The 25,377-nt window shown below is 62.4% G+C and overlaps 2 protein-coding genes across 4 annotated transcripts; one reads left to right on the top strand and one right to left on the bottom strand.

Moving 5' to 3' along the window:
* Nucleotides 1–355: 355 nt before the first annotated feature.
* On the bottom strand, nt 356–2,716 carry SOX18 (SRY-box transcription factor 18). Its single transcript, XM_032142915.2, has 2 exons — nt 2,139–2,716; nt 356–1,942 (listed from the first exon to the last, which is right to left on the bottom strand). The coding sequence occupies exons 1-2, from the start codon at nt 2,485–2,487 to the stop codon at nt 1,146–1,148; spliced, it is 1,146 nt and encodes a 381-aa protein (XP_031998806.1). The 5' UTR covers nt 2,488–2,716; the 3' UTR covers nt 356–1,145.
* On the top strand, nt 1,236–25,106 carry TCEA2 (transcription elongation factor A2). 3 transcript variants are annotated; one of them, XM_058433039.1, is made up of 10 exons: nt 1,236–1,310; nt 19,284–19,346; nt 19,722–19,827; nt 20,842–20,929; nt 22,141–22,271; nt 22,544–22,600; nt 23,013–23,167; nt 23,242–23,388; nt 24,629–24,700; nt 24,931–25,106. In XM_058433039.1, the coding sequence occupies exons 2-10, from the start codon at nt 19,320–19,322 to the stop codon at nt 24,937–24,939; spliced, it is 792 nt and encodes a 263-aa protein (XP_058289022.1). In that variant the 5' UTR covers nt 1,236–1,310; nt 19,284–19,319; the 3' UTR covers nt 24,940–25,106. The 3 variants fall into 3 exon arrangements, with proteins under 3 accessions (XP_058289022.1, XP_031998808.1, XP_058289021.1); XM_032142917.2 differs by lacking the exon at nt 1,236–1,310 and adding an exon at nt 16,024–16,251; XM_058433038.1 differs by lacking the exon at nt 1,236–1,310 and adding an exon at nt 16,028–16,251 and having other exon boundaries at nt 19,214–19,346.
* The last annotated feature ends 271 nt before the right edge of the window (nt 25,107–25,377 follow it).

The raw sequence follows: 25,377 nt of genomic DNA, 5'->3' as shown, positions 1-25,377 counted from the left end.
AGTGAGATACGGCTCCAGAGTTGGGGGTCTTGGGATGTGAGGCCTGGGCTCTCCTGCCTTGGCCATGGGCCCCATCTCTGGGCAGAGCTGGACAGGTCACCTAGGTGGGGGGGAGCGCTGTGGGTGTAGCATGGTGCTGTCCTCCCTGGGGTGAGTTAGAACAGCTGACGGAGACCCTGGAATCTGTGTCTGCACGTGGGCTGCCAACCTGCCAGCCTCCCTCAGGAAGGGGGCCGTACTGGGCAGTCCTTGGGCATGGAAGTTTAAGGCGGAGGCAAGGGCGATGAAAACCTGTTGGGGGTGTGACGGGATTGCTGGTATAGTCTGACCTCCAATAGGCTTAACATGGGGGGTGGGACAGGAGGGGAGTGGAGGGCTTCGGGGAGTGTGGACCCCATGTCTGCTACCCAGCTTTCTAGGATGTGTCACGGAAGGAGGAAGGAGTGCTATGGGGTTCAAGCTAGGAGTCAGGCTCCCTGCGGGTGATTCGGAGGGAAGGGGCGTCCAGGACTATTTGGGAAACTGCTTTTCCCTCCCTGCAAACACCACAGATGTCAGTGTGCAGAGGAAAGGCCCGAGGATTTATTGTGGTCCCTCCGCCCGGGGACCCAGCTCCAGGCTCCTCCTTTACAGCAAGCAAACATCTGTATTCCTCACATTTCAAAAGCCTTTGCCACAGTGACGCTTCTGATCACTGAAACTTCTTGAAAGAAAAGCTTAAGAGTTTAATTAAAAATTAAATATATTGTATTAGGTATATTTTTTAAAAAAGGCAAAGTAAAAAATATTAATACAATCTGGTTGTAGAAAATACACTGCAAGAAAAGGAACAGGTGCTTCAAAAATGTAACCCTGGCAACTCTGCCAACAGGTCCTGGGCTTGGGCTTCCTGGAAAAGCCCCAGGACACGTGGGAACTCCAGGCACCCTCGCAGGGGCCCCCTGAGGGCAGGTGGCCCAGAAGCCCAGGAAGGGTGGCCTGGGAGGCGGAACGGGCGCAAGGCCGAGCATCACTGGCTCCTAGGGGGCTGTGACATGGAGCCAAACATACACGCGTATGAGAGAGCAGAGCGGCAGCGACGCGGTCGGAGCGGTCGCAGGGGCTGCGGGAGGAAGCGCTGCAGGGACCCGGGCAGCGCCGGCGGCTTAGCCGGAGATGCACGCGCTGTAATAGACCGCGCTGCTGGCGTCCGACAGCGCGGAGATCAGGCTGCTCTCCTCGGGGCAGGACATGGCGCGCGGGCCCAGTTTGGCCAGTGCCACGTGGTACGGGAGCCCGGGGGCGTCGGGCCGAGTCCGGCTGCAGTTGAGGTACTGGTCGAACTCGGTGAGGTCCACGTCGGCCCACAGATCGGCGGCGGGCCCCAGCGGCTCAGCGCTCTCCAGCGGCGGGGCCTCGGGCGGCGGCGACAGCGGGCCGGGGTACGGGCCGGGCGTGCCCAGGGTGCCGTAGTACAGGCCAGCGAGCGGCGCCGCGGGGGGCGCGGTCCTGAGCGCCTCCGCCAGGGGAGCCCCGTAGCAACCGCCGGGGTCCCGGGACAACTCGGTGGGCGCGTAGGGCGCGCGGAAGGCCCGCAGGGCACAGTCCTCGGGCGCCGCGGGCGGCGGGAAGAAGGCAGCCTCGCCGGGCTCCAGGCCGTCCAGAGGCGAGCGCTCGGGCGTGGGCAGCCCCAGGCCGTCGAACTCGGCGCCCAGCGGGGGCAGCTCGCGGAAGGCGCGAGCCGAGCCAGGCGCCGCGGGGAAAGGCTCGGGCGGTGGCTGCGGGGGCGCTAATCCCGGGAGCAGGAGGCCGGGCTCCAGCCGCCGGGCCTTGCGCGCCTGCTTCTTGCGGCGCGGCCGGTACTTGTAGTTGGGGTGGTCGCGCAAGTGCTGCACGCGCAGCCGTTCGGCTTCCTCCACGAAGGGCCGCTTCTCCGCCGCGTTCAGCTCCTTCCACGCTTTGCCTGCGGGCCGCGGGCGCCAGTGAGTGCAACGTCGTCGGGCGGGTGGGCGCCGAGCCCTCCGTGCGCCTGGGACGCCCCGCGAGGGTTTGGCGCAGCCCCAGTGCGCCGCGGCCCGGGACCCCCGCCTCCCCCGCCCCACCCCGGCCCGAGCCCCCCCCGCCCGCTCCCCCTTCTCTGCCGCCCTCCCGCCGCTCACCCAGCATCTTGCTGAGCACCGCGTTGTGCAGGTCCGGGTTCTGCTGAGCCAGCCGCTTGCGCTCGTCCTTTGCCCACACCATGAAGGCGTTCATGGGCCGCCGGATGCGTGACTCGTCTGCCGCCTGGCGTTCCCCGCGGCCGGCCGGGCTGAGGCCATAGCGCCCCGGCTCGGGGCTGCGCGGCGGACTGCGCTGCGGGCTGGGCGGCGAGTCGGGCGCGGCGAGGGCGGCGGGGACGGCGGCGAGGCCGCGCGTGTCAGCGGCGGCCCCGTGTCCCGGGGCCCATGCACAGTCGCGGCGGGCGGGCGGGTCGTCCTGTGCGCCGTAGCCGGGCGGCGATCTCTGCATTCCAGCTGGGCGCGGCCTGGGCGGAACGGAGCGCGGGAGCGCGGCGGGCGGGCGGCGGGCACTGCGGAGCCGGGCGCAAGGGCGCGGGCCAGGCCGGGAGGGCGGATGGCAGTGGGGACGGCGGTGGCCTCGGGCCGGGCGGGCGCCCAGATATAGCGGCTCAGGGCCAATCGGCGGCGGGGCGGGCGGGCCGGGGCGGGTCGGGGCCGCCTCCTCCCCGGGGGCTCCCTTTCTTCTCAGGCCGGGCGCGATTCCACCGAGGCCTCCCCCGCGCACAGCCCCCCCCCACCTCCCCCGCAACCTCTCAGAAGGAGAGACCCCCGGGTGGGAAAGAAAGGGCTGCTGATGTGGGCCGGTGCTGCCAGACTTTCAGAGGCGAGCTGCCACCCACCCACGGAGTCGGACCCCCGGGCAGTAACTGGGAGGGCGGCAGTGTCCCGCTGGTTGCCGTTCCCCGCACTCCGTAGGAGGCTCCGTGGGGAGGAGAGGGCTCCTTTTCACACCAAGTTCTGGGCAGGCTGCCTTCCCAACAGCCGGTAAGTCCTTCCTGGAGTGCAGCGCCTTCAGAAAAGCCCCCGTCTTTGGGGAGGCGCTCTGAGTACCCAGGGGCGCCCGTGCTGCAAACTCCACACCCGTGTGTAACCGTCAGCACCAGGGAATTTGAATGCCTTTATGGGACAAGATGGTCTTCGTGTTTCTGTCCTCACTCCCAAACCAACTCTGGCACAAGGCAAAGCTGACACAGGGAGGGAGAGAACAGAGGCCCCGGACGCAGCCCACAAAGAGAACGGGGAGCAGGGATGCAGAGGCTGTGGCGTCCTCCCTGGCCCCCCAGGCCCTTGGGGAAGGGGCTCGGACTCGCAGTGGCTGGCTGGCTCCCCTCCCCAGCCCAGGCCACCACTGCAGCAAGAGGCAGGGCCGACCTGAGCCCTTCCTGCTGGCCCCTCCCGGGACCCTCTGACCTGGGTGGGGGCGGGTTCCAGAGGAGCGTCCAGCTTCCTGAATTTTCACTGTCCCCTTCCCACCCCATCAGGAGGGGATCTGGGCTCCAGAGCTGAGGGTCTCCCTCTGGAGGTCCTCCCCTCCCACTGCCACGCATGTTCTGCTGGAGAAGGGTTGGGTGTCCCCAGCAGCCCTCCAGGCAGGGTCAGAATCTCCCCACCTCGCGGCACATCTCCTCATAGCCTGGAGGCTCCCCAGCTCCCCCGCCCCCCACACCGCGCCGGGAGCCCCATGGGTAGAGGCCACAGGTCTTGGTGACCCTGAGCCTGTGTGGCCAGAAGCTCTTGGTTTTCTGTCCCTGCCAGCCTCGCTAGGGCCACATCCAGCCTGTGTTATGAATGGAGTGGGCCCCACGTGGGCCTTGCAGTGCCCCTTAGAGGCTGTTCCTGAACTGTCCCCAGGGCCGCTCCTGCCCTGAGGCCAGCACCCCCACAGGGGCACCCCCACCGAGGGCTGTCGTGGTCAGTGTCCAGCCCTCCCCAAAGCCCCACATCACAGTCTGTCTCCACGCCCATCGTCCCAGCATACGGGGCTGGGTCTCCCAGTCTGGTCTCCAGATCTCCTGTCACTCCAGTTTGCCCCACGGGCCTAGCACCTGGTTCACAGACACTGAGCCCGTGCTGGCTAATGGGGGGCCCGTGGGGCACCAGGAGGTGCGGCTTCTGGCTTTTCTGGGGAGGCAGGCAGGGTTGTGGCCACAGGGATGGATGGGCTCACAGGCTTCTGCCGGATGGTGCCAGTTCTCCTTTAATCTCCGTGTGGGTGGCTGGACCCTTGGCCAAGTCTCAGTGTGGGTGGGCCTCCTGGGCAGCTGGCAGGAGGGTGCAGGGGGGTGGAGCTGTGTGAAGACCCCCAAAGGGCTACCACTTGGCAGAAGCTCTCTCTACTCACAACCTTAGGGATGCAGTCTGGGCTCAGCCTGGGCAGTGGCTGGTCACTGGGGCCTGGGAAAGAGGTCCTCGGGGTCCTCTGCAGCAGCCCTCCCACGTGGGGAAGGATTTGCAGTTCCCTGGGGGCCCTGCTTGGTCCTCTGCCGCCCCTGAGAGCCCAGAGTCACTGGAGCTGCTCTAAACAGAGTGGCAGGCAGTGTCCGGCATGACCTCATCGCCTCCGCGTCCCCCACAACACCCACCAGCAGCCGCCTTGCCTGGCGCCAGCCAATGACCCACCCTCTTGGCTGGGCTGTGGACTCAGGTGTCCGGCCGTCACGTCCTGTGAGCCGGGGCTGGGCGGGGAGCCTCCTGAGGTGCTCCTTTCCCTCTGCGTGGCAGGGAGGAGGCTGGCAGCCCTGGCCCAGTGTCCAGATGGGACAAAGTGGGGGTAGGGACCACAGCCAGGGTGGCGTGATCTGGAGCCGCAGGGCTGGGGGGACTCGCCAGGGCTGTACAGCGGATGGTGTGGGTGTGGCCAGCTGTGCTGAGGGAGGGGCATCCGATGTGTGTCTGTGCGTCTGTGTGTGGCCTGTGTCTGTCTGTCTGCCTGGGTGTGGGGTGAGGGGGACTCTAGTGCTAGAGGCTGCCCAGGGCCTCGGGAGCCAGGCAAGCTGGACGCTCCCAGGAAGAGATGAGGACCCATAATAGGTCCAGGACCAGGGGTCCAGCTCCGTGAAGTTTGGAGGGTCCCCGAGGCTTCTCTGGCCATTGAGCTTGGGCCCCAGCGTTCTCCAAAAGAGGGCAGGCAGTTCATGCGTCTAGGGGGATCCCTCTGCCTCGGGAACCCCACCTCAGTCTGTCCCGGACTAGGTGGGCTCCAGCCCACCCTTGGGAGGGAGCCTATCTGTAGCCCCCAAACCCCAGTCAGAAAGGCAGAGTTTGGGGCAAGCTTTCTCTACGAGGGTGGGGCTGGCCTGGGCACCGAGTGGACACTGTCCTCCTGCCTGCCACCTGCCCCTCTCCCTCAGCCTGGACAGGAACCCTGGCCTCCGAGTGAGGCCTGCAAAGGATGCTGGGTAGTCCCCTCCGTGACTCTGGGTGGGGGCTTGGCTTGGCGCGGCTCCGGGCCGGGATGGCGGGACCTCCCAGGCACTGCCTGGGCACAGACCTCCCAGGCTCCCACCAGCCCAGCCCCTGCGGCTGCAAGAGCAGCGAGGCTGGGACCAATTACCGAGTCCTGCAGGGCCTGGACCCTCCTGCTCCTCAAGGGTGAAGGTGGGGGTTCTTGTTGGATGCAGTTTCAGGTGGAGGGGGCTCTCTGGCCTCCCGAACCTCGGCTCTCTCCAGTTCAGATCCTACCTTCTGCCCACAGCTAACACCTCTTCCTACAGGGAGCCCCCGACCTCCCAGCCACTGTCCTCAAGAGGCCATAGCATTTTGGTCTCCTTCTGTCTGCAGCCTCGGTAGGGTTCCTTCGGGACCCACGGAGACATGTCTGGCTCCTCAGGAGCTCTGTATTTAGTGGGCCTCGTCCTGGGGTTGCGGCTCCAGGCCTAGTGAGACATGGCAGAGGCCAGAGCAGGGAGAATGCGAGGCTGGGTCTATGACGAGGCCGCCTGATGCCTCAGAACCAGGTGGACAGTTGTGTGCATGTCCCTCTTGGCCAATGACAGGTCCGGTTCAGGTGGCCCTTGCCCAGGGACAGACGCTTCTCCTGGCTCCGTGCCTTCCAGCTCTCAGTCCTGGTGCACAGCGTCACCGGGCTTCCGATAGCTGCCGGCCTCAACTCGGAGAGGGCAGGTGGGGCGGCAGGAGGTGCCTGTGCGTTCCTGGGCATGAGCAGGCATGAGAGGTGCACGTGTTCCTGCTCACCTGGGCGGCACCTCTCAACTGTCGGGTGTGGGGTTAGGGTTCACCTGACGATTTGCCACAGGCCAGTGGACCCGAGAGTTGCATGCAGAGCTGGGGTGTGCGGTGCAAGTGGGGAAGCGTCTGAAGGTGTGGGGTGTCGGAGGCTGTGCCGGGGGCCTGCAGGCTGGGGTGTGCGGTGCGAGTGGGGTGCTTTTGTAGTCTAAGGGGTGATGTGCCAGTCAGTCATCGTGTGGTGGCAGGGTCTCTTCTACTCTGGGTGCTAAGGGCCAGCAGGACCGAGAGGGGTGGGGGCTTCTCTGGGTCGAGGGCCACAGGGGGCTGGTGGGGGTGGGAGTGCTGAATGCACAGGGTGATGCTGGGCTGCGGGCAGCAGATGTGCTGTGGACAGTCAGGGTCGGGTCACCTGTGGCGAGCGGGGCTTCTGTAGGTGCTCCCAGGGCCCTGGTGATGTGGAACCTGTTCTCAAATTCTGGGGTGTTGTGCTGTGGTGGGCATGTACCTAGGGTGTTATCAAGGGCTGTGCCCACTTTTAGGGGCACTGGACAAGAGTCGGGGTGTCAGAGCAGCTGCTTGAGCTCTGGGGGGGGCATTGTGTGGCCCTCGGGGTGTCCTGCCCTGGGGGCGGCTGCAGGGCCACTTGTGTCCCTGGGTGTTGCTGCCTGCTGTGCGGCCTTCCCAGTGCTGTTTGTGTGTGTGTGTGGTGGGGGGTTCCATGGGAAGCAGGCTGGGGGGCTGGGCTGCTCTGGGTTTCTGAGGCAACAGCAGGGAGGGGCCAGGAAACTGCAGCTCAGGAAGGAAGGCTGGCCTTGCAGGAGGAGGGAGCCTGGGGCCAGCTTAGGCTGAGCAGGCGCCAGACATTCTGTCCTGCGGCCCCGGCCCCCACTGGCTGGGAGCTCCTGCCCAAGTCCCACTGGCCCCACCCTTGTCTCCGCCTCCGTGCTTGTATGGCTGCCTATTCAGGCCTTGGTGGCTCGGGCTTGGGTCTGTGGGTGACCTAGTCCTGTGCTTATGTGGGCCCCGGTCCGCTTGTGGCTCCGTAGAGGCCCAAATGGGGCTCTCAGTGTACCCTGCACAGTGGGGCATGTGTTAGCACACTCCGGTCCCCAGGGTCCCCGGAGGGCAGTGTCCACTCTGACTGCCCTGTCCTGGGCTGGCCCAGCCTCCTTCTCCCCTGCCAGGCTGGTAAATGGGGAGAGGGAGAACACCCTCCAGGGGTCATCTGTCTCCCTGCCACAGAGGGGCACTGCAGGGCCGGATGCCTGAAGCTGTGTGTTTCATTTTGTTGCTTGTCCTGACATTGGTGACAGCCAGCTGGGGCTGCTACACGGGCTGGAGGGGGCAGGCCTGTGTTCTGGGGGCTCATCCACCCCTTCTATCTCAGGGACGGGCAATATCTACCCATCCATTTGTTATTGGGCACCTGCTGTGTAGCAGACCCTGTTTTAGGGGTTAGGAATTTGGCAGAGAACAAAACAGACAGGTCCCTGCCTGCGGGAAGCTTCCATTTTGGTGAGAAGAGACAATCAACAAATCTACACACAGGCGTGGTGGCTCACGCCTGTAATCCCAGCACTTTGGGAGGCTAAGGCGGGCGGATCACCTGAGGTCAGGAGTTTGAGACCAGCTTGGCCAATATGGTGAAACCCCTGTCTCTACTTAAAAAAAAAAAAAAAACAAAAATTAGCTAGGCGTGGTGGCGCATGTCTGCAATCCTAGCTACCCCGGAGGCTGAGGCATGAGAATCGATTGAACCTGGGAGGCGGAGGTTGCAGTGAGCCAAGATGGCACCACTGCACTCCAGCCTGGGTGACAGAGTAAGACTCCGTTTCCAGACAAAAACAAAAACAAAAAAAAATTAGCTGGGAGTGGTGGCACATGCTTGTAATCCCAGCTAGTAGGGAGGCTAAGGCACATGAACTGCTTGAACCTGGGAGGTGGAGGTTGCAGTGAGCCGAGATCCCACCACTACACTCCAGCCTGGGCGACAGAGGAAGACTGTTTCAAAAAACAAAAATGAAACAAAACAAACCTAACCAAAAACAAATTCACAAACCAGCGAGAACTTGGGGTGCTAGGTGTAGGGAGGGGGGCTGTGTCAGGGCCATACATGGTTTTTGCCCTTGGGGGTCCATGGGAGGAGTCTTTTCACAGAGGGAGGAGCATGTGCCAAGGCCCTGGGGCGGGGATGTCTGCTGGTGTGAGCAGAGCAGGGGGTGCAGAGAGGAAGGGATGAGGCTCAGAGGGAACAAGGACTGAGTTGGGTCTGGGAGGGTCTTGCATTTTCTGAGTGAGATGGGACCTTGGGAGGTTCTGAGTGGAGTGTGATCTGCCTCAGCTCAGCTGCTACGTGAAGACGGGGCTGTGTGGGGCAGGAGGGACGGGCTCACCACCAGCGGAGAAGGCAGGGGGCTCTCCTTCTGCAGGGGAGCCTGGCCAAGGTTGGCTCTCAGCCCCCATCTGGCTGCCCCAGAAGTCTCCCTGGTCTCTCTCTGGGAGGCCTGGGCCCCTGGGAGGTGCTGCCTCAGGGAACCCTGGTTTTGCTGCCCTGTGAGTCAGGTCTCCAGGCTTCACCCATAGCCCGGACCCCAAGGCTGCCTGGGGCCTCTGGGGAGGGGGAGGGTGGAGTGGCCGCCAGGCTGGCGGGCTGGCAGGGCAGCATTTCTGGGAATTGTGTGGGGGAAGTGCATTGTTAGAGCAAGCCTGGAGCAGGCCGCCAGGGCCGCCACTGGCCTCTGGGGATGCCTCTTGCCTCCCCCAGCGTTGCTTCTGTGGGAGGGAGCTGGGACTGGGCCAAGGCTATGGGCTGGGCTGGGGACTTTCCGAGAGACGCTGCCCTGGGCAGGTGGCTCTTCCCATTCTACAGACTGGGCAACTGAGGTCCAGAGAGCCGGGTGCTGCAGTGGCATAGCCAGGATCAGTGGGCGCCGTCCCCATCCCCTGCCCTCATCTGCTGGTGCATGGGACAGGGGAGCACTTGCTGGACCTAAGCCCCATCGCTGCCCTGCCGGTGGGCATCCAAGGGAGGCCTGGGTGGGGTCCACTGGGGTCACAGCTCAGCAGAGCCCCCAAGGTGGGCTGGAGGGTCTGATGGAACGGGGCGCAGAGACGGCGCCTAGGTGCTTGGGCTGTGGGAGGGCTGCCCGTGGGGTGGCAGGGGGTGGGGGCTCCTGGGGCTGCAGGATCCCCCAGCCCCCGCTCTGTGGTTGCAGGAAGCAAGGGGGGCTCCGTGTGAGTTTGGCAGCAGGAGCCTTCCCACCGCCGCGCTGCCTCAGCCAGAGGGGAAGCATGGATAGCGGCCACTGGGGTCATGGCCGGCTTTGGGCGGGCAGGGGGCAGGGGACACAAATAGAAAAATAAATGGCCCGAGTTTCCGACGTTTCCTGGACTCAGGATGGGGGAGGGGCAGGCCTTTGGGCCAAAGGTGCGGCCGGCCCTGTCGGGTGGACCGGGGGTTTCTCCCCAGACGCCTGTTGGGGCCAGGGCTGCCCCCTCAGACCTCCAAGGTGGGTCACATCTCCCCCTTAGAGCCCTCAGGACAGGGCCCTGTTGCCCACAGAGAATTCCTAAAGGCCTATCCGTATGTCCCCGTCCATAAAGACATCGAGTGTGGAGGACACCCTGGAGGAGACGGAACCCCCGTTTGCTGGGGCTCGGCCCCCGGTGAGGCTGGCCGCGGGTGACCGCAGAGACCTAGCCTGGTGTCGTGTGGCCGCTGGGTCTGTGAAGGAGAGTGAGGCACTCCTCACCCTGTGGCAGCTCCTAATCCGGAGGCCTCTCCCCTCCACCTGCATGTCGTGTGGCTGTGGCTCCCAGGACGAGACAGGCCCAGCGCCTGGAGTGGGTGAGTGAACGTCCCTCTCCTCCGCCGGCACTGCCTCCGCTGTGAGCCACCCTTCAGGCTACGTGCATTTCCGACTGTTCTCAGGGTTTAACCGAAACCGAACGTTAATCGTAGCCCTAACGCGGCTCAGTAGGACCCAGGCCTTGTCCCCTGGGCCGTGTGAGAGACAGACACTTGCTAACCAGTCCGCAGTGGCTCCCCGTGTGTGCGAGGCTCCTGCCTGCGTGTGTGCGTGTGCACGTGTGCCTGCACACAGGGCAAGGAAAGTTCTTCAGCTGCCGAGGGTGGGAGTAGGGGCTGGAGCAGCACCCTGCGGGGACGCCCCACAGGAGAATCGGCGCTTCTGATGTTGTCAGCCTCTGGGTGCAAATTCTGAGGGCACAGGAGCGTCTGGCAGCCCTGAGCAGCTTGCTGGGGAAGCTCCGCGGAGGAGGAAGTCCCGAGGTTGGTAAGGTCCAGGAGGGGTCTGCTGGGGGGCAGGAATGCACTGAGCAAGGTCCCAGAAGTCCAGAGCTCCTGAAGGACCCGGGACCAGGGGCACTGGGGAGTTTTGGGGTTGGTGGCTGCCACAGCCCTCACGAGCGAGGCCACTCTCTAGGACTGGCCACCTTCTCACCTCGGCCACTTCACAGTCCTGGGGGGCAGCTGTGGCTCTTGCTGGGAACCAACTGGACCTCTCTGGGGCTTAGGGGTGGGGTGGTGGTGAAGTGAGGCCCACCCGTCCGTGGCTCACTCCTGCCACCTAGAGGCCACTGTTCCTCACAGGCTCTGGGGCCAGTCACCTGCCTCTGCCCAGGGGATGGGACTATCCCACCGGATTGCAGGCTCCCTGATCACCAGGATGGGCCTATACCTCTCCGCCTGCAGTAGCTGCTTCCACGCAGGACTGGAGCATGTCAGGGTTCTGGACTCCTGTCATAGCGGAGTGGCTGCGGCCCGCAGGTCAGAGGCACCCAACCTCTTCTGCTAACCCCCTTCCCTGCCTGTGCCGTCCACTCCTTTCTCCCCATCACCTGCCACTGCCATGAACCAGGCCACCAGTGACCCCATCCACCCTGTCCGACCAGGCTCCTCACGTGCCCAAATGCAGCCCCGTAGGCTGGGCCCACGGCTGACACCCTTCCTGAGGAATCCCTGACCTGCCAGCCATTGTCTTAAGATGCCATAGCATCTTGACCTCCCCCATCTGCAGCCTCTGTGGGCCTCCACTGGGACCCACTGAGACATGTCAGGCTCCTCACAAGCTCTGTCTTGTCTGGCCATGCCCAGGGACCCAGGAGGTAGAAGAGCACCTGGCATCTCATGGAGGAGGAAAAGGGCCCAGAGGGGGACCTCCGCTCTGACTCAGCAAGGGCTGAGTCCCAGTTCCCGGAGTCCTAGTTGAGGCTCCTCCTACACAGTGCACAAGGTAGAATTCATGGGATCATCAAGGAAGCCAGTTCTACCAACACACAGTTACGCAAATATTTTCTTAAAGTGTGATATCAAAACCCAAGTGCTTCTTTACCAATCTGCTGAACAAGATGTGACCCACTGAGCAGCCTCTGCAGTTCCAGCAGCAGCGAGTGTGGGGGTACGAGGCAGTTCCCATCTGTGCCGGGTCAGCCATGGGCCCAGCTGACCAGATTTGGTTCATGGCCTCGTTCATAACTGAACAAACGATACCTTTTAGAGGTCAGAGGTCAGTATAGGAGATGATGGGCCGGGCACAGTGGCTCACGCCTGTAATCCCAGCACTTTGGGAGGCCGAGGTGGGCGGATCAGCTGAGGTCAGGAGTGGAGACCCTTCAAGTCTTCATATATGCCCAAACGATGGGGTTCTGACCACAAGGACTTGCTTGGATGGTCTAGGCTGGAAGCTATGTCCCCAGCCTCACCAATATGATGTAACCTCGTCTCTACTAAAAATACAAACATATTAGCCAGGTGTGGTGGCGCCCGCCTGTAATCCCAGCTACTTGGGAGGCTGAGACAAGAGAATCGCTTGAACCTGGGATGCGGAGGTTGCAGTGAGCCAAGATCGTGCCACTGCACTCCAGCCTGGGCAACAAGGGTGAAACTCCGTCTCAAAAAAAAAAAAGATGATGGTTTCTTCCCACCAGTTTATTTTCTGTCAGAGGTTTGGTCTCTGACCCCCTGGATTGTTGAGACGCCTTGCACTGTTCCCTCCCATCTTGCCCGATCCCCCCCACCAGCTCCCAGGCCCAGTATGTCTCTGTCCCACCCCATCGTCACTATAGGCCCTGTCCTGCAGTGGGTTCTGTCCCTCCCTGCAGCTTGATAAGGTTGTTGGGGCTTCAATACACACTCCAGACCACATCCCTCTCCCTCCCAACTCTGGGACACTCTCTGCACCTCTGAAAAAAACTCCCAGCCCTTCTTGAGCCTCTCCCTTCCTCTGGGCACCCCTTGTTCCTTATCCATCCTGGCTGGCCTGTGGCCTGTACTTCTGATCTGCACACAGGTATCACAGAGGACAGAGACCCCAGGGCCCCAGCCCTTGGTGGGGGCGGGGAGTACAAGGGAGCAGTAGTCTTTGTTCTCAACCAGCTCCCTAGGTAATGCTTTGAGAGTTACTGTGCTAGGTGATCTTTGTGGCTGAAAACATTCAGATGAACCAGATATTTAAAAGCATCCCTCATGCAAAGTCCCTCCACTGGTTGGGCCACCCTGGGGAGGGTCAAGGGTGGGTCTCTAGTCTGTTTTTCCGGGGCGTCTGTGTGCACTCTCTCCCCAGAACCTTGCGCTTGTCCATCCTAGGGAGAAATCAGGTGGGGGGCGGCCTCACTGCTGGCTCCTTGATGGTGACTTGCTCCAGGAGTCCGTGCTGATACCCCAGACCCCGCCCCACCAACACTTCAACCGGGACTGGGGCGTATGCACAACTGCACAGCCTCCTCTGACGGCTCCTTGATGCTTCTGGGATGTTGACCCTCTGTCCTTTCCGCCTCCACTCTGAGGAACTTGCAGCTCTCTGGGGTTAGTTCTCCTCTGTGCTGTCTGGGCTGTACCTCCTGCCCAGGAGGGGCCTCTCTATGCTCCAGCCCTTACCAGCATCTTAGGATCTGCAGTCCTGATACTTGGAGGTCTCCCCCACCCCCAGCTTGAGGGCTGGCTTCCCTTCGGTGGTCTTCAAATCAACTCACCCTCGGCCATTGGAGAAGCCTGTGTGTCTGGCCGGGCAGGCTCCGTGGATGTGTCCGGTGTCTTCACAGATGGTGGGAACCAGCTTTGAAACCCTGGCCGCCCAGACCTCCGAAGCCATGCCTTCTGGGGTTCCTGCACAAGGACGGTTCCAGTGCAGCTTCTACAGAACCCTGGCCAGCTCCTTGGTCTGGTTGTCAGCCATTGAGAGTGGTTGAAGGCTGGGTGGCTCTAGCCTCCCCTCGTACCTCTGATGAGGCTGGACCCTTCAAGTCTTCATATATGCCCAAACCATGGGATTCTGACCACGAGGACTTGCTTGGATGGTCTAGGCTGGAAGCTATGTCCCCAGCTCACTGTGAGGGGCAGAATCAGTCAGTATGGAAACCGTGTTCGTCTATTAATAATAATATAATAATATAATATCACGGGGTCTCTGTCTTACAAAGGCTTTGCTCCTCACAAGGAATTCTATGCTTTTCCCCTATGATTGAGTTTTTTTTTTTTTTTTTTTTGCGACAGAGTCTCACTCTGTTGCCAGGCTGGAGTGCAGTGGCATGATCTTGGCTCACTGCCAGCTCTGCCTCCTGGATTCAAGCGATTCTCCTGCCTCAGCCTCCTGAGTAGTTGGGACTACAGGCGCATGCCGCCACGCCTGGCTAATTTTTTTTTTTGTATTTTAGTAGAGATGGGGTTTCACCCTATTGCCCAGGCTGGTCTCAAACTCCTGAGCTCAGGTAGTCCACCTCCCAAAGTGCTAGGATTACAGGCATGAGCCACTGCGCCCGGCTTTTTTTTTTGAGACAGAGTCTCACTCTGTCACCCAGGCTGGAGTGTAGTGGCACAATCTGGGCTCACTGCAACCTCCGCCTCCTGGGTTCAAGAGATTCTCCTGCCTCAGCCTCACAAGTAGCTGGGACTACAGGCGCCCGCCACCACGCCCGGCTAATTTTTTGTTTGTTTGTTTTTGAGATGGAGTCTCACTCTGTCACCCAGGCTGGAGTGCAGTGGCATGATCTCCGCTCACTGCAAGCTCCGCCTCCCAGGTTCACGCCATTCTCCTGCCTCAGCCTCCCGAGTAGCTGGGACTACAGGCGCCCGCCACCACGCCCGGCTAATTTTTTGTATTTTTAGTAGAGATGGGGTTTCACCGTGTTAGTCAGGATGGTCTCGATCTCCTGACCTCGTGGTCCGTCCGCCTTGGCCTCCCAAAGTGCTGGGATTACAGGCGTGAGCCACCGTGCCTGGCCTAATTTTTGTATTTTTAGCAGAGACAGGGTTTCACCATGTTGGCCAGGCTGGTCTGGAACTCCTGACCTCAGATAATCCGCCCACCTCAGCCTCCCAAAGTGCTGGGATTACAGGTGTGAGCCACTGCGCCCGACCAAGATGAGTCTCTCTCTCTCTCTCTTTTGAGACGGAGTCTTGCTGTTGTCGGCCAGGGCTGGAGTGCAATGGTGCTATCTTGGCTCACTGCAACCTCCGCCTTCCGGGTTCCAGCAATTCTGCTTCAGCCTCCCAAGTAGCTGAGATTACAGGTGCCCGGCACCACACCTGGCTAATTTTTGTATTCTTTGTAGAGAAGGGGATTCACCATGTTGACCAGGCTGGTCTTGAACTCCTGACCTCAGGTGATCCACCTGCCTGGGCCTCCCAAAGCGCTGGGATTACAGGCGTGAGCCACTGTGCCTGGCTAAGATGAATCTCTTAACTGACCATATGTTCCTTTTCATTTTGGCTGCTGGGAAGCTCAGTTATATCTGATTAGTGCCACAGACAGCCCAAGAAATGCCCACCTGGCCTCATAGTTCCTTGGCCTGAACTTGAATGACTACAGGCTCCTTGGTCCACACCCTCCCCCAGGATTGTGCCCTCTCCAGGAAACCACCCAGCATCTGCATTACTGGGGAGCTGCCAGGCAGTGGTGGGGATGCTGGCCCTGCACCTGTCCCCGTCCTCAACCCTCCCTAGGCCTGGGCCATCTCTTCTGGCTGCCTGCAGTCTGGCCCTACCTAGGGACCTCCAACAATGGCAATGAGCACTAATTGTCATGCTCCATCCCCTCTCTGTTCTCAGGCATGTGATGTGAATCAGCTTACATCATCTTGACGGGAGCCCTGTGAGGTGGACACTTATTCCAGTTTCACAGGTGGGGAGACTGAGACACAGAGTGCTCAACGTGTAGAGCCCAGAATCTGCTCCCTGGTAGCTGACTTTGCAGGCAGGGGCCTTGCCCACGCAGCCTCTGCAGAGGCCCCCCGCACCTCGCGAACCCCAGCAGTGGCCCCTTCCAGACGCCACGTCCAGCTACCGCGCGCTCACACATGCAGGGCTCCACGAGAGGCCTCCCAGTGTGCGCGGCCTCTTGAAGAGGTAGCTCCACTCAGAGGCCCGAATGACCCAAACTCGGCTCTGGGAGGCTGGGGATGGCCTTCCAGGCCAAGGGGGGCGCGCGCAGGGCTCAGCGGGGCCCAAGGGCAGGGCTGAGGGCGCTGGGTCCTGAGCCACCCACCGAAGGACGCCGGGGGACAGCAAGGCCCGAAGCAGGAGGAGAGAAGGGAGCGGACTCCTGGGCCTCCTGGGACCCGGCCGCTCCGGGATGTCTGGGCTCCGGGAGGGGCGTGCCCGGGGCGCCTCCCTCGCGGGGTATTGTGGGACTACGAGTCGCTGGCGGCGGCGGGTCAGGACTACACTTCCCAGGAGGTTGTGCGCGCCGCGTGGCGCCTGGGAGTTGTGGTCCAGAGCGCTGGCGCGGCGGGCGGGGCGGGCGGGCGCGTGGACTACGTATCCTAGGATGCCGCGCGCGGCCGCGGGGCCGAGGGTTTGAACCGGGGGTCTGTCGTCCGCGGCGGGGCTGCGTCGGCTGCGGCGGGTGTGGGAGGTGGCGACGGCCGGGGCCGGGGTCCCTGCCCGGCTGCGGAGGCAGGCGCGAGGGGCGCGGGGGTCGCTGCTCCTGAGGCAATGATGGGCAAGGAGGAGGAGATTGCGCGGATCGCCCGGAGGCTGGACAAGATGGTGACCAAGAAGAGCGCGGTGAGGGGCGCGGGCCGCCAGGACCCCGGGAACCCCGCCCCGCCGAGACCCCGTCGAGCTCGCCGACCCCCGTTAGGGCCAGAAGACGACCTGAGGGGCAGGACGAGACCCCTTCCCGGCAGAGACTAACCGGGACGCAGGGGAGACCCCCACCCGTGGCCGAGACCCCTGCCCCGGGCCAGCCCTGCCGTTCACCCCGCAACCCCAGCAGAGGCCGCGATCAGGCCTGGACCTTGTCCCGGAGAGCCACCCGCTCTGGACTCAGACCTCCCCCTCGCCCGCAGTCACAGGCTCCGCACCCTTCCCTGTCCCTTAACTCCAGACCCCCAGCCTGGCCCGTCGACTCCTTCCTTGGCCTCGTCCCGCCTCTCGGAGCCCCCGGAGTGTTCGGGCCTCCTCTGCGGGCTGCCCCAGCCCTTTTCCTTCTTCCGTCCCGGCCGGGGCATCCTCACGGGCCGAGCCCCGCCCCCCAACTCAGCCCTCTCCCACGCTCTGTCTCATAGCATTTGTCACCCTCCGTCTCCCATAGCATTTGTTGCCGGCAACAGTTTGGAGTCTGAGGTTGGATCCCCTTTTCTTCTGGAGCTTCCGTGCCTCTCCTGCCTCTCCCCAGCCCTTGTCATCCTCCTTCACAGCCCAGCCAGATAGATACCTGTCTTGCCTGTGGGCCCATTTTCTTCCCTGTCTGTCCCCACCCCACAAGAATCAGGTTTCTCTAATAAATTCTCTCCCTTCTTTAGCCAGGACTTAGCCCGCAGCAACTTGGGTTGTGGGTAGTTATGTGGACACCCTCCGAAAAGAGCCAGTGTGCTTATATAAGACCTAGGAGGTCGGGCAGGCCTCTTCTGGGAGTGTCTGGGCGCTGGAGCCTCTGGCCAGCTCTGTTCACTGCGGCCTGGGCCTCTGTTGTCTTGCGGCCACAGCAAGACTTTGGAGGAGGCTGTGTGTGAGGACTTTGAAGGGGCCAGGCCAGTGGGGGTCCAGTTCCGGCGTCATGACCTTGGCAACCTCTGCACCCTCCCACAGAAGCATCTTTAGAGGATGCCGCCTGCTTCCTGGGGGGCGGGGAGGGGTCTGGCCGCAGGTCATTTGGAGCTCCTGGCTGGCTCAATAAACGTGACCTGTGCTTTCCCACCCAGACTGTGAACCCCTAGGGCAGGGCCAGCTGTGTGTCTGCCAGGCCAGCCCAGGGCAGTGAAGGTGGCTGAGTCATGGGTTTGGGGTGATTTGTGCAGCCACCCCAGGGCTGTGCGACTGCAGTGGGGGCTTGGGGGAAGCTTTTTGGGCTGAGCAGGGTTGAGTCTGGGTTCCTGTGACCAGCGTTCTGGACTGGGGTCTGCCCTGGGAAGGGGTAGGCTCCCACTCATTCCTGCTGGGTGCAGCACCCCCATCATTGCGTTCACACACACCCCAGAAAACTGGTCAGCACAAAGTAGGGGTCTGCGAACCATTCATAGCTGTTTCCAGAGATGACCCGAGAATGGAGCTGTTCCCTTCTTAAAAGAGACAAAACACAAACGATAAGAGCTGTAGGTGGGAGAAGCAAAGATGGGTCATGGAGCCAGGGGAGGGCGGGGTGGGGCTGGGCAGAACTGATGGGGGGTTTCTGGTGGAAGAATAGCTTGAGTAGAAGTCCCAGGGGAGAATGAGGAGGGGAGGAGGGCGCTGTGCAGTGGGGAGTGGGAGCCAGCAGAGCCTCCTGGGGGTCCCAGTGCCTGAGGTCCCCTTGGGGACCTGGGGGCCAGGTTTGGGGGTTTTTATGCCTCTGGTCCTGAGCCCACTGAGAGCCACGTAAGCTGGTGCAGGGCTTTCAGGGGACAGTGGCCTTGGCTCTGGCTATCACCTCAAGGCTGGATTCTGTGCAGCCCAAGGGGCAGGGCCTGCCTGGGAGGGCTTAGGAGGTGCTGCAGCGTGAGCAGACATGCCACCTGGATTGCTGGGATTGTGCGGGGGGTGGGTGGGACAAGCTCCTCCCATGGCCTGTGGGTCGTGGGACTCTGATCAGGTCACCTTAGGGCAGAGGGAATGATACACACGTGGAAACAGATGCATGTGTTACAGAGGAGATGGGGTGTTGCAGGGCACAGTTGCGGTTTTAAACAGGAGAGGCCTTTCTGAGACGGTGTTGTTTAAATAAAGCCCGGGAGGGAGGGAGGGAGATGTCCTGGGAGGCTGCCCCAGGCAGTGGAGCTGCAGGTGCGGGTGCCTCACTGGTGGCTCAGCGCCCTTGGGGAGCACTGAGTTGCCGTGCCTGGTGTGGAAATGTGACCAGTTTGTGCCTGGCCTCATCAGTGTTGAGGACCTGGAGGAAACGCAGATCTTGCTTGGGTGGGGAGACAAGGCAGAGAGAACGGGGTGCATTGGAACTGTCCAGGCAAGGGGTGCTGGCCTGCTTGGGGGCAACTCAGAGGCCTGGAGGATAGACGAGGAGGGGGACTGTGGGCCTTGTAGGTGTTGGCTGTGGCCGTGCCTGGAGTGGAGGGACCCTGAGAGTTTGGCCTCAGCTCGGGACACTGATGTTCCTGGGTTGGCCCTTCACAGCTGGTGGGGGGTGGGTGCTTTGGGGAGAGGCTGCCCTGCACATCAGGGCATCAAGACACAGGGGAGTGAATGAACCCGGGGCTGCACTTTCACCTGGGTGTGGCCCTGGCTGCTGGGGAGGGGCCGTGGCTCTGAAGCCTCCTGATTGGCCAGGGGAGCTGGCATTTCTGTTCTGGTTTGGGTCAGTGACCTGAGGTGGTTAGAGCGAAGTCAGTGAGGTCATTGCCACGGATGTGGGTTCCAACCTGGAATGCTTGAGGCTGCAGAACCCCTCCCCTTCTTGACTGAGCAGTAAGGGCTCCCTGCTGTGGTGCAGGAACACGTGGGCAGAGCCCTGGGTGTCTCCAGGTAGAGGAATTTTGGTTTCTTTTTGACCCCAGGTTGAATCTCCAAATTGTCACTGCCTTGTGTTCCCCTCCAGTAGGCAGAAGGAGGTGATATTGTTCGCTGAGATCTAAAGTCCTTTATGAAGGTCCTCCTTCTCCTTCCAGGAGGGAGCCCTGGATCTGCTGCGGGAGCTGAAGGCCATGCCTATCACGCTGCACCTGCTCCAGGTAGGTCCCTGCCTGCCCCAGGTCCAGGACAGCTCCTGGGTGCAGCCCAGGGGATGGCAGTTCTGAGGGCACCTGGCAGGGCTTCCCCACCCTCCCCACCGGGCCTTAGTTGGCACAAATGCCTGTTCCCGAGGAGAGGGTCTCTGCCGTTCTCTGGGCTCAGTGGGACAGGGAGGGGGTCTGAGGATAACCCATCTTGTCTTCCGTGGCTGAGGCTCCTGGTTCCAGATGGGACAGTCGCCACTGGGAGAGGCATCCACCTCCCTGGCAGGTCCCAGGCTCCTGTCCTGTGGGAACCACTAAGGGTGGGCCAGGAGGATCTGACCTCTAGGGTGGGCCCCTGCCTCCCCCCGACCCAGACCACTTGCCTTGTAGTCCACCCGAGTCGGGATGTCTGTCAACGCCCTTCGGAAGCAGAGCTCGGACGAGGAGGTCATTGCACTGGCCAAGTCCCTCATCAAGTCCTGGAAGAAGCTCCTGGGTGCGGCTCAGGCAGTGCCCACTGAGTGCTGGGGCAGGGGTCCGAGAAGTGCTGCCTCTTGCTGGTCAGCAGAGTGTAGGGTGCTGGCAGTGCCCACCCTGCACCAGGTCACTTGGGAGTGGGGCAGTGGCAAACCCAGACCATGAAGCGCCCAGCTTGGGGCTGGCAGTGGATCAGTGGCTGCCTGTCAGCATTGGCTGGGAGCTGTGGCCTAGGAGGCCAGGGTGTGTGCTGGGGGCAGGGTTCCAGGTAGAACGAGGAGAGAAGAGTTGAGGCCAGGACTTGAACTGACAGCACTGAGAGACTGGGGTGAGTGGGGAGGTCACACAGAGGGGAAGGTCATGGCCAGGAGGCTGGGAAGTGCCGGGAGAGGGGAAGCGGGAGGAGAAGGCGGGCCGCCCCAGCTACTCAGGGAACAGAGGGGCAGCCCCCTGCCAGGGAAGGGAAGGGCTGGGCTGGGCTGGACTGAGCTGAAGGCTGCCTCTTCCTGGAGACAGTGGGGTGACTGGGGTTGCAAAGATGCTGCTGTCTGGGATGGAGGCAGCCCTCCTAGCTCTGTCCACACCCTTGTGAAACAGTCTCTCTCCAGCCCTGTGTGGCCCTCAGGCCGTGCATGGCACAAGCATGTTCTGGTCCCCAGCCCTTGGGCCTGGCTCTGGGCTTTCAGGAAGAGCCTTGTTGGGGACATGCTTGTTCTCTCTGGCCAGGACAGGCAGGAGGATGGGCCCCAGAGAGGCCCCAGAGGTGGTCTCTGTGAGTGGGTGCTTGTACAGGAAAGGGTTCTGGGGAGGCAACCTTGGGACTGCAGAGACAGACAGGTTGCTGGGGAGGGTGAGGACCTGTTCACAGAGGCTGGGCAGCCTCCTGGCCCCTGGCTCCTCTGGCTGGGTGGGGGGCTGGGGGCTGGGGCTGGGTCCGTGTTGGTGGTCGGGCTGAGGCTGTACCTTGGTGGTGGTCTGCGCCCCTCCCTTCTCTGCCTCCCCCTGATCAGCCCATCCCCGATCTTTCCTGCAGATGCTTCCGATGCCAAAGCCAGGGAGCGGGGGAGGGGCACGCCTCTGCCCACGTCCTCAAGGGATGCCTCAGAGGCCCCGGATCCCAGGTAGCACACCTGGAAGGCAGGTGCACACACTCCTGCTTCCCAGCCTGTTTCCTTGCCAGAGAAAGGGTGCCAGTCTCCGTGTGCCTAGGCACTGCTTTGAGGCCGCACACAGAGTCAGTCAGCCTCATGCTGGACACTGGCCTTGTGGTGTGTCCTGCCTGCACTGACCACTTGAGATGCGGGTCTGTGTCCACCTGGCTGTCAGCCAGCCACCCTGGCCTCTTCCTCTGCCAAGAGCTGCTGTATACCCTGAGTGGGCCTGTGGGAGCCCCCTGGCCTCTTCCCCCAAGGCCCCCTGCTGGATCTGGTTCTTGCTTCCCCCTCAGCCTCACTCAACGAGGGCCCCTCCTGGCAAAATTCTGCCCAGAATCAAAGGTGGGGGCCCAGCTCCCCTCTCCTGCCTTGCATGTGCACGTGTGGTCACTGCTGCCAGGGGCCGATGAGGGCTCTGTGGCCTGCAGCTGGGAGCTGGGGGTGCTTATTGCGGCAGGCTATAGCGGAGAGATGGCTTTGTCCTTGACCACACTGGGTTGTGGTGACTGGGCCACCAGGAGCTCATGGACACCTTTGCAAGTTGGTTTTCCTCCAGGAAGCTGCCTGCTTCTGCTAGCTTCCACAGAGGGGATGAGGGGAGGGCTAGGTGGATGCAGCCTGGTCGTTGGGCAGCCCCATGTTGGGGTCCAGCCCTGAGGGGCATCCTTGTCCCATTCCGTACGTGCCCAGGGGGTCATCTGTGACAGCAGAACCTGGCCTTGGGTGGCCCCGCCTTGTCTCACCGCTAGACAGCTGTGGGTCTCTCCATCTCCCTGACCAGGCAGCAGCTGCAGCTGTCCTCAGCAGAGTATTTGTGTTGCGGCCCAGTGGGTGGGCACCCCAGGGGTGGCGGGAACTGCCAGGTTCATTCTGATTGACTGGTAATGCTGCCCAGATGCTGACTGCTGGGTCTGGGATCCTGTTCACACCTGGGGAGTACACCCTGACCCACTGGGGACCTCACGGCCCCCTCCCTCCTGGCTGCTGGGCACACCCCATGGACATCTGGGCTGGACTTAAGATAGGCAGGGCCACAGGCCACTGTTGGACTCTGGCAGAGTAGAACGAGCAGGGTTTGGAGGGGGTGATGCTGTGGCATCTGCTGCTTCTGGGACCAGCGTCTCGCTGGGGTGCCTGCAGCCTTGAGTCTGAACCCAGCTGGCCTTGGCTCTCTGCAGCCGCAAGAGGCCGGAGCTGCCCAGGGCACCGTCGACTCCGAGGATCACCACGTTTCCACCGGTGCCTGTCACCTGTGATGCCGTGCGCAGCAAGTGCCGCGAGATGCTGACTGCTGCCCTGCAGACGGACCGTGAGTGCGGCCGGCCCTGGCTCCTGACACGCGCTGGGGTTCACAGGGTGGCCCGGGTCCCTGCCTGCCCGCGGAGGCCTGCTTCTAGAGGGGCGACTGTCCTCCCCCAGCCCACTGCTGTGGCCCTGGCAGGGGCGTGGGGCCTGTGCCTGGATCATGGGCCTCTTGCAGGGACCCGGATGTCCCCTCTAAGCTACCAGGGCGTTTTGCAGGCAGAAGGAGTGGCAGGTGGAGAAACCATTGGGGCAACTAGTCATGGCTCCCTCTTGCAGGTGACCACGTGGCCATCGGTGCGGACTGCGAGCGCCTGTCGGCTCAGATCGAGGAATATATCCTTTGGGTAGGGGCTGTGGGCCTGGGCTTCTGGTGGTCAGGAGGCTGCCTGGCCTGGCGCCTTCTGGTGGCTGCTGGATGCCACTGCCCAGCTGTCTAGGGGTCACCTGCCTGGGTGGTCACCTGCCTGGGTGGTCAGGCTGTCTCACCCCAGGAGGGCCCCCGGACCAGCTGGGGGGCTGATTCTGCCTGCTGGTGGGGCCTAGGTCCCCTGGGGCTGTAGCCTGAACCTGGGTCTTAGTTAGGAATGGGCCTGGGGCAGGCTTGGCCCTGCAGCCCTTCACCTCTCCACCAGGTGTGGGTGGGCAGACCCTTTCCAGCCCCCACCCCAACATGGCCCCCAGCGGGGCAGGTGGTAGCTGGAGGGCAGCGACGTTGTCCTCAGGTGGGTCCTTAAAACACTTGCACGCATCTTCCGGGACGTTGGAAACACAGACATGAAGTATAAGAACCGTGTACGGAGTCGTATCTCCAACCTGAAGGATGCCAAGAACCCTGACCTGCGGCGGAATGTGCTGTGTGGGGCCATAACACCCCAGCAGATCGCCGTGATGACCTCAGAGGTGAGCCCCCATTGGAGGGGCTGGAGGGCTGCTCCCTCGGAGCGGTGGGCTAAGCCACTGGCCCCGTGCTCCAGGAGATGGCCAGTGACGAGCTGAAGGAGATCCGTAAGACCATGACCAAGGAGGCCATCCGAGAGCACCAGATGGCCCGCACTGGCGGCACGCAGACAGACCTGTTCACCTGCAGCAAGTGCAGGAAGAAGAACTGCACCTACACGCAGGTGAGCGGCCGCTGGGCACCCTCCCCCGGGCCCGGTGTCTTCAGGGCATCCAGTGCCCCTCCTTGGAGCCCATGCCTGTTCCCGCCTCTGCTGCATGAATTTCCCGAGCCTCTCAGTCCCTGACTAGGCTAAGGCATGATGGCCACCTTCAGGGACCACTCCCCTCTACCCAGGACCTCTGGGCCCCAGGGGGCAGCGTCTTAGGTGGTGGGGCCCACTTGTTGCGGGTACTCAAGTCAGAGGGCCTGGCCTGGCCCAGCCCAGCCTGAACAGAGGGCCCTTGAGGTGTTGACGTTGGTGGGAGGGCCGTGCTGCCTGCTGCCTGCTGCCTGGCAGTGACTGCAGGACCGTCAGTCCCTGCCATGGAGGTGGACACTTGAGTGTGCTGGGGAGACTGTGGATCCCATGAGATGGCAGCGACCCTGTTAAGAGGGGAGTGCGGCTGGGCGCAGTGGCTCACATCTGTAATCCCAGCACTTTGGGAGGCCGAGGCAGGCGGATCATGAGGTCAGGAGTTCGAGACCAGCCTGACTAACATGGTGAAACCCCGTCTCTACTAAAAATACAAAAATTAGCCGGGCGTGGTGGCGCATGCCTGTAATCCCAGCTACTCAGGAGGCTGAGGCAGGAGAATTGCTTGAACCCGGAAGGTGGAGGTTGCAGTGAGTTGAGATTGCGCCACTGCACTCCAGCCTGGGCGACAGAGCGAGACTCTGTCTTAAAAAAAAAAAAAGAGGGGAGTGTGTCGAGGCAGCCGCTGTGCCTGGCAGATGGGACTCGTGAGAGGCTGCAAGGACAGCCCTTCCTTCCCCTCGAAGGCTGCGTGGGGCCTGGGTCTGCGCAGAGCCTGCCTCTCTCCTGCTCCCAGCCGCGGGTCAGAACAGGCTCTGCCTGTGGCCGGAGGCTCACCCTTGGGCCTTCCGGACGGCAGCCACGGGCACTGGGGACCCCTGCTAGTTCCCCCCACCATTGGGACCCTCTTGCCCTCAGCCAAGTCTGGGTCCTGCTGGTCCCCAGCCAATGTGAGCTGCTTCAGGCCCACACAAGGGCCTCTGCCCCGATAGACTCTGTCTCCCTCCCCTGGAGGCTCAGCTCTGGGAGGTTGGAGTCACGAGGCGGTCTCAGATCAGGTCACCTGTGGGAGCTCAGTGGCTGCGAGGCCAGCACTGCCCGTGTTGAGGGGTTACCATCTGCAGCAGAGTATGGAGGTGACCCTGGGCTCACCCAGCCCTCTTTACAGGTGCAGACCCGCAGCTCTGACGAGCCCATGACCACCTTTGTTGTCTGCAATGAGTGTGGAAACCGCTGGAAGGTGGGTGAGCGGGCTCAGGCTGCGCCCCCCAGCTCCGTTCTCTGGAGGTGGGGTGTCTCAGCTTCTTTGGGGTCTGTGGTGTGAACTGGGGATGGTCCTGCCCAACCAGCTTCCTGGGAGTCTCGGGCATGGTGGGTGGAGACCCCAGCTGTGGGTGAGCCCGTGCGGCCTTCCACTCTGGGGGATCTCATGTGGCCACAAGGCTGGAGGCCTCACCCCCTTTCTCGCAGTTCTGCTGAGCCCTCGTGTAGATGTGCTGCAGCCTTGGGCCCTCCCCTGCCCACGTCCTCCGTTGACACAGCTTCTCTGGAGACCCTAGAAGGCGGCATGTCCTGCCCTCAACCTGCCTGCCTGGATTGCACCTTTCTGCCCTTTCCCCCTCGTTATTAAATGTTTCTTTTTGCCATCTTGTTCTCCTCAGCCGTTACTCCTGGTGGACCCGTCCCCCATGTTTGACCCGTTCCCGCTGCTGTGGATAAGGCCCCTCCCTGGGGTCGGGCAGTGCTTGGGTTTGGCCCTGGTGGGTCAGCCCCAGGAGAGGAGCTTGGCTGACCTTCAGAGATCACTTGGGGCGGCTCTGCCTGTGAGGGCAGCTGGGGAGCGGGTCTGCGTGCGTCCTGTGCAGGGTAATGTCCTCCCCACTGCCTCGGCATGGGCAGCTCGGGACCCAGGTCCTG

This window comes from Hylobates moloch, unplaced genomic scaffold, assembly GCF_009828535.3.
Source record: "Hylobates moloch isolate HMO894 unplaced genomic scaffold, HMol_V3 SCAFFOLD_21, whole genome shotgun sequence".
NCBI lineage: Eukaryota > Metazoa > Chordata > Mammalia > Primates > Hylobatidae > Hylobates > Hylobates moloch.
The sequence above is the reverse complement of the archived record's forward strand: the minus strand, read 5'-3'. Positions and strand labels throughout refer to the sequence as shown.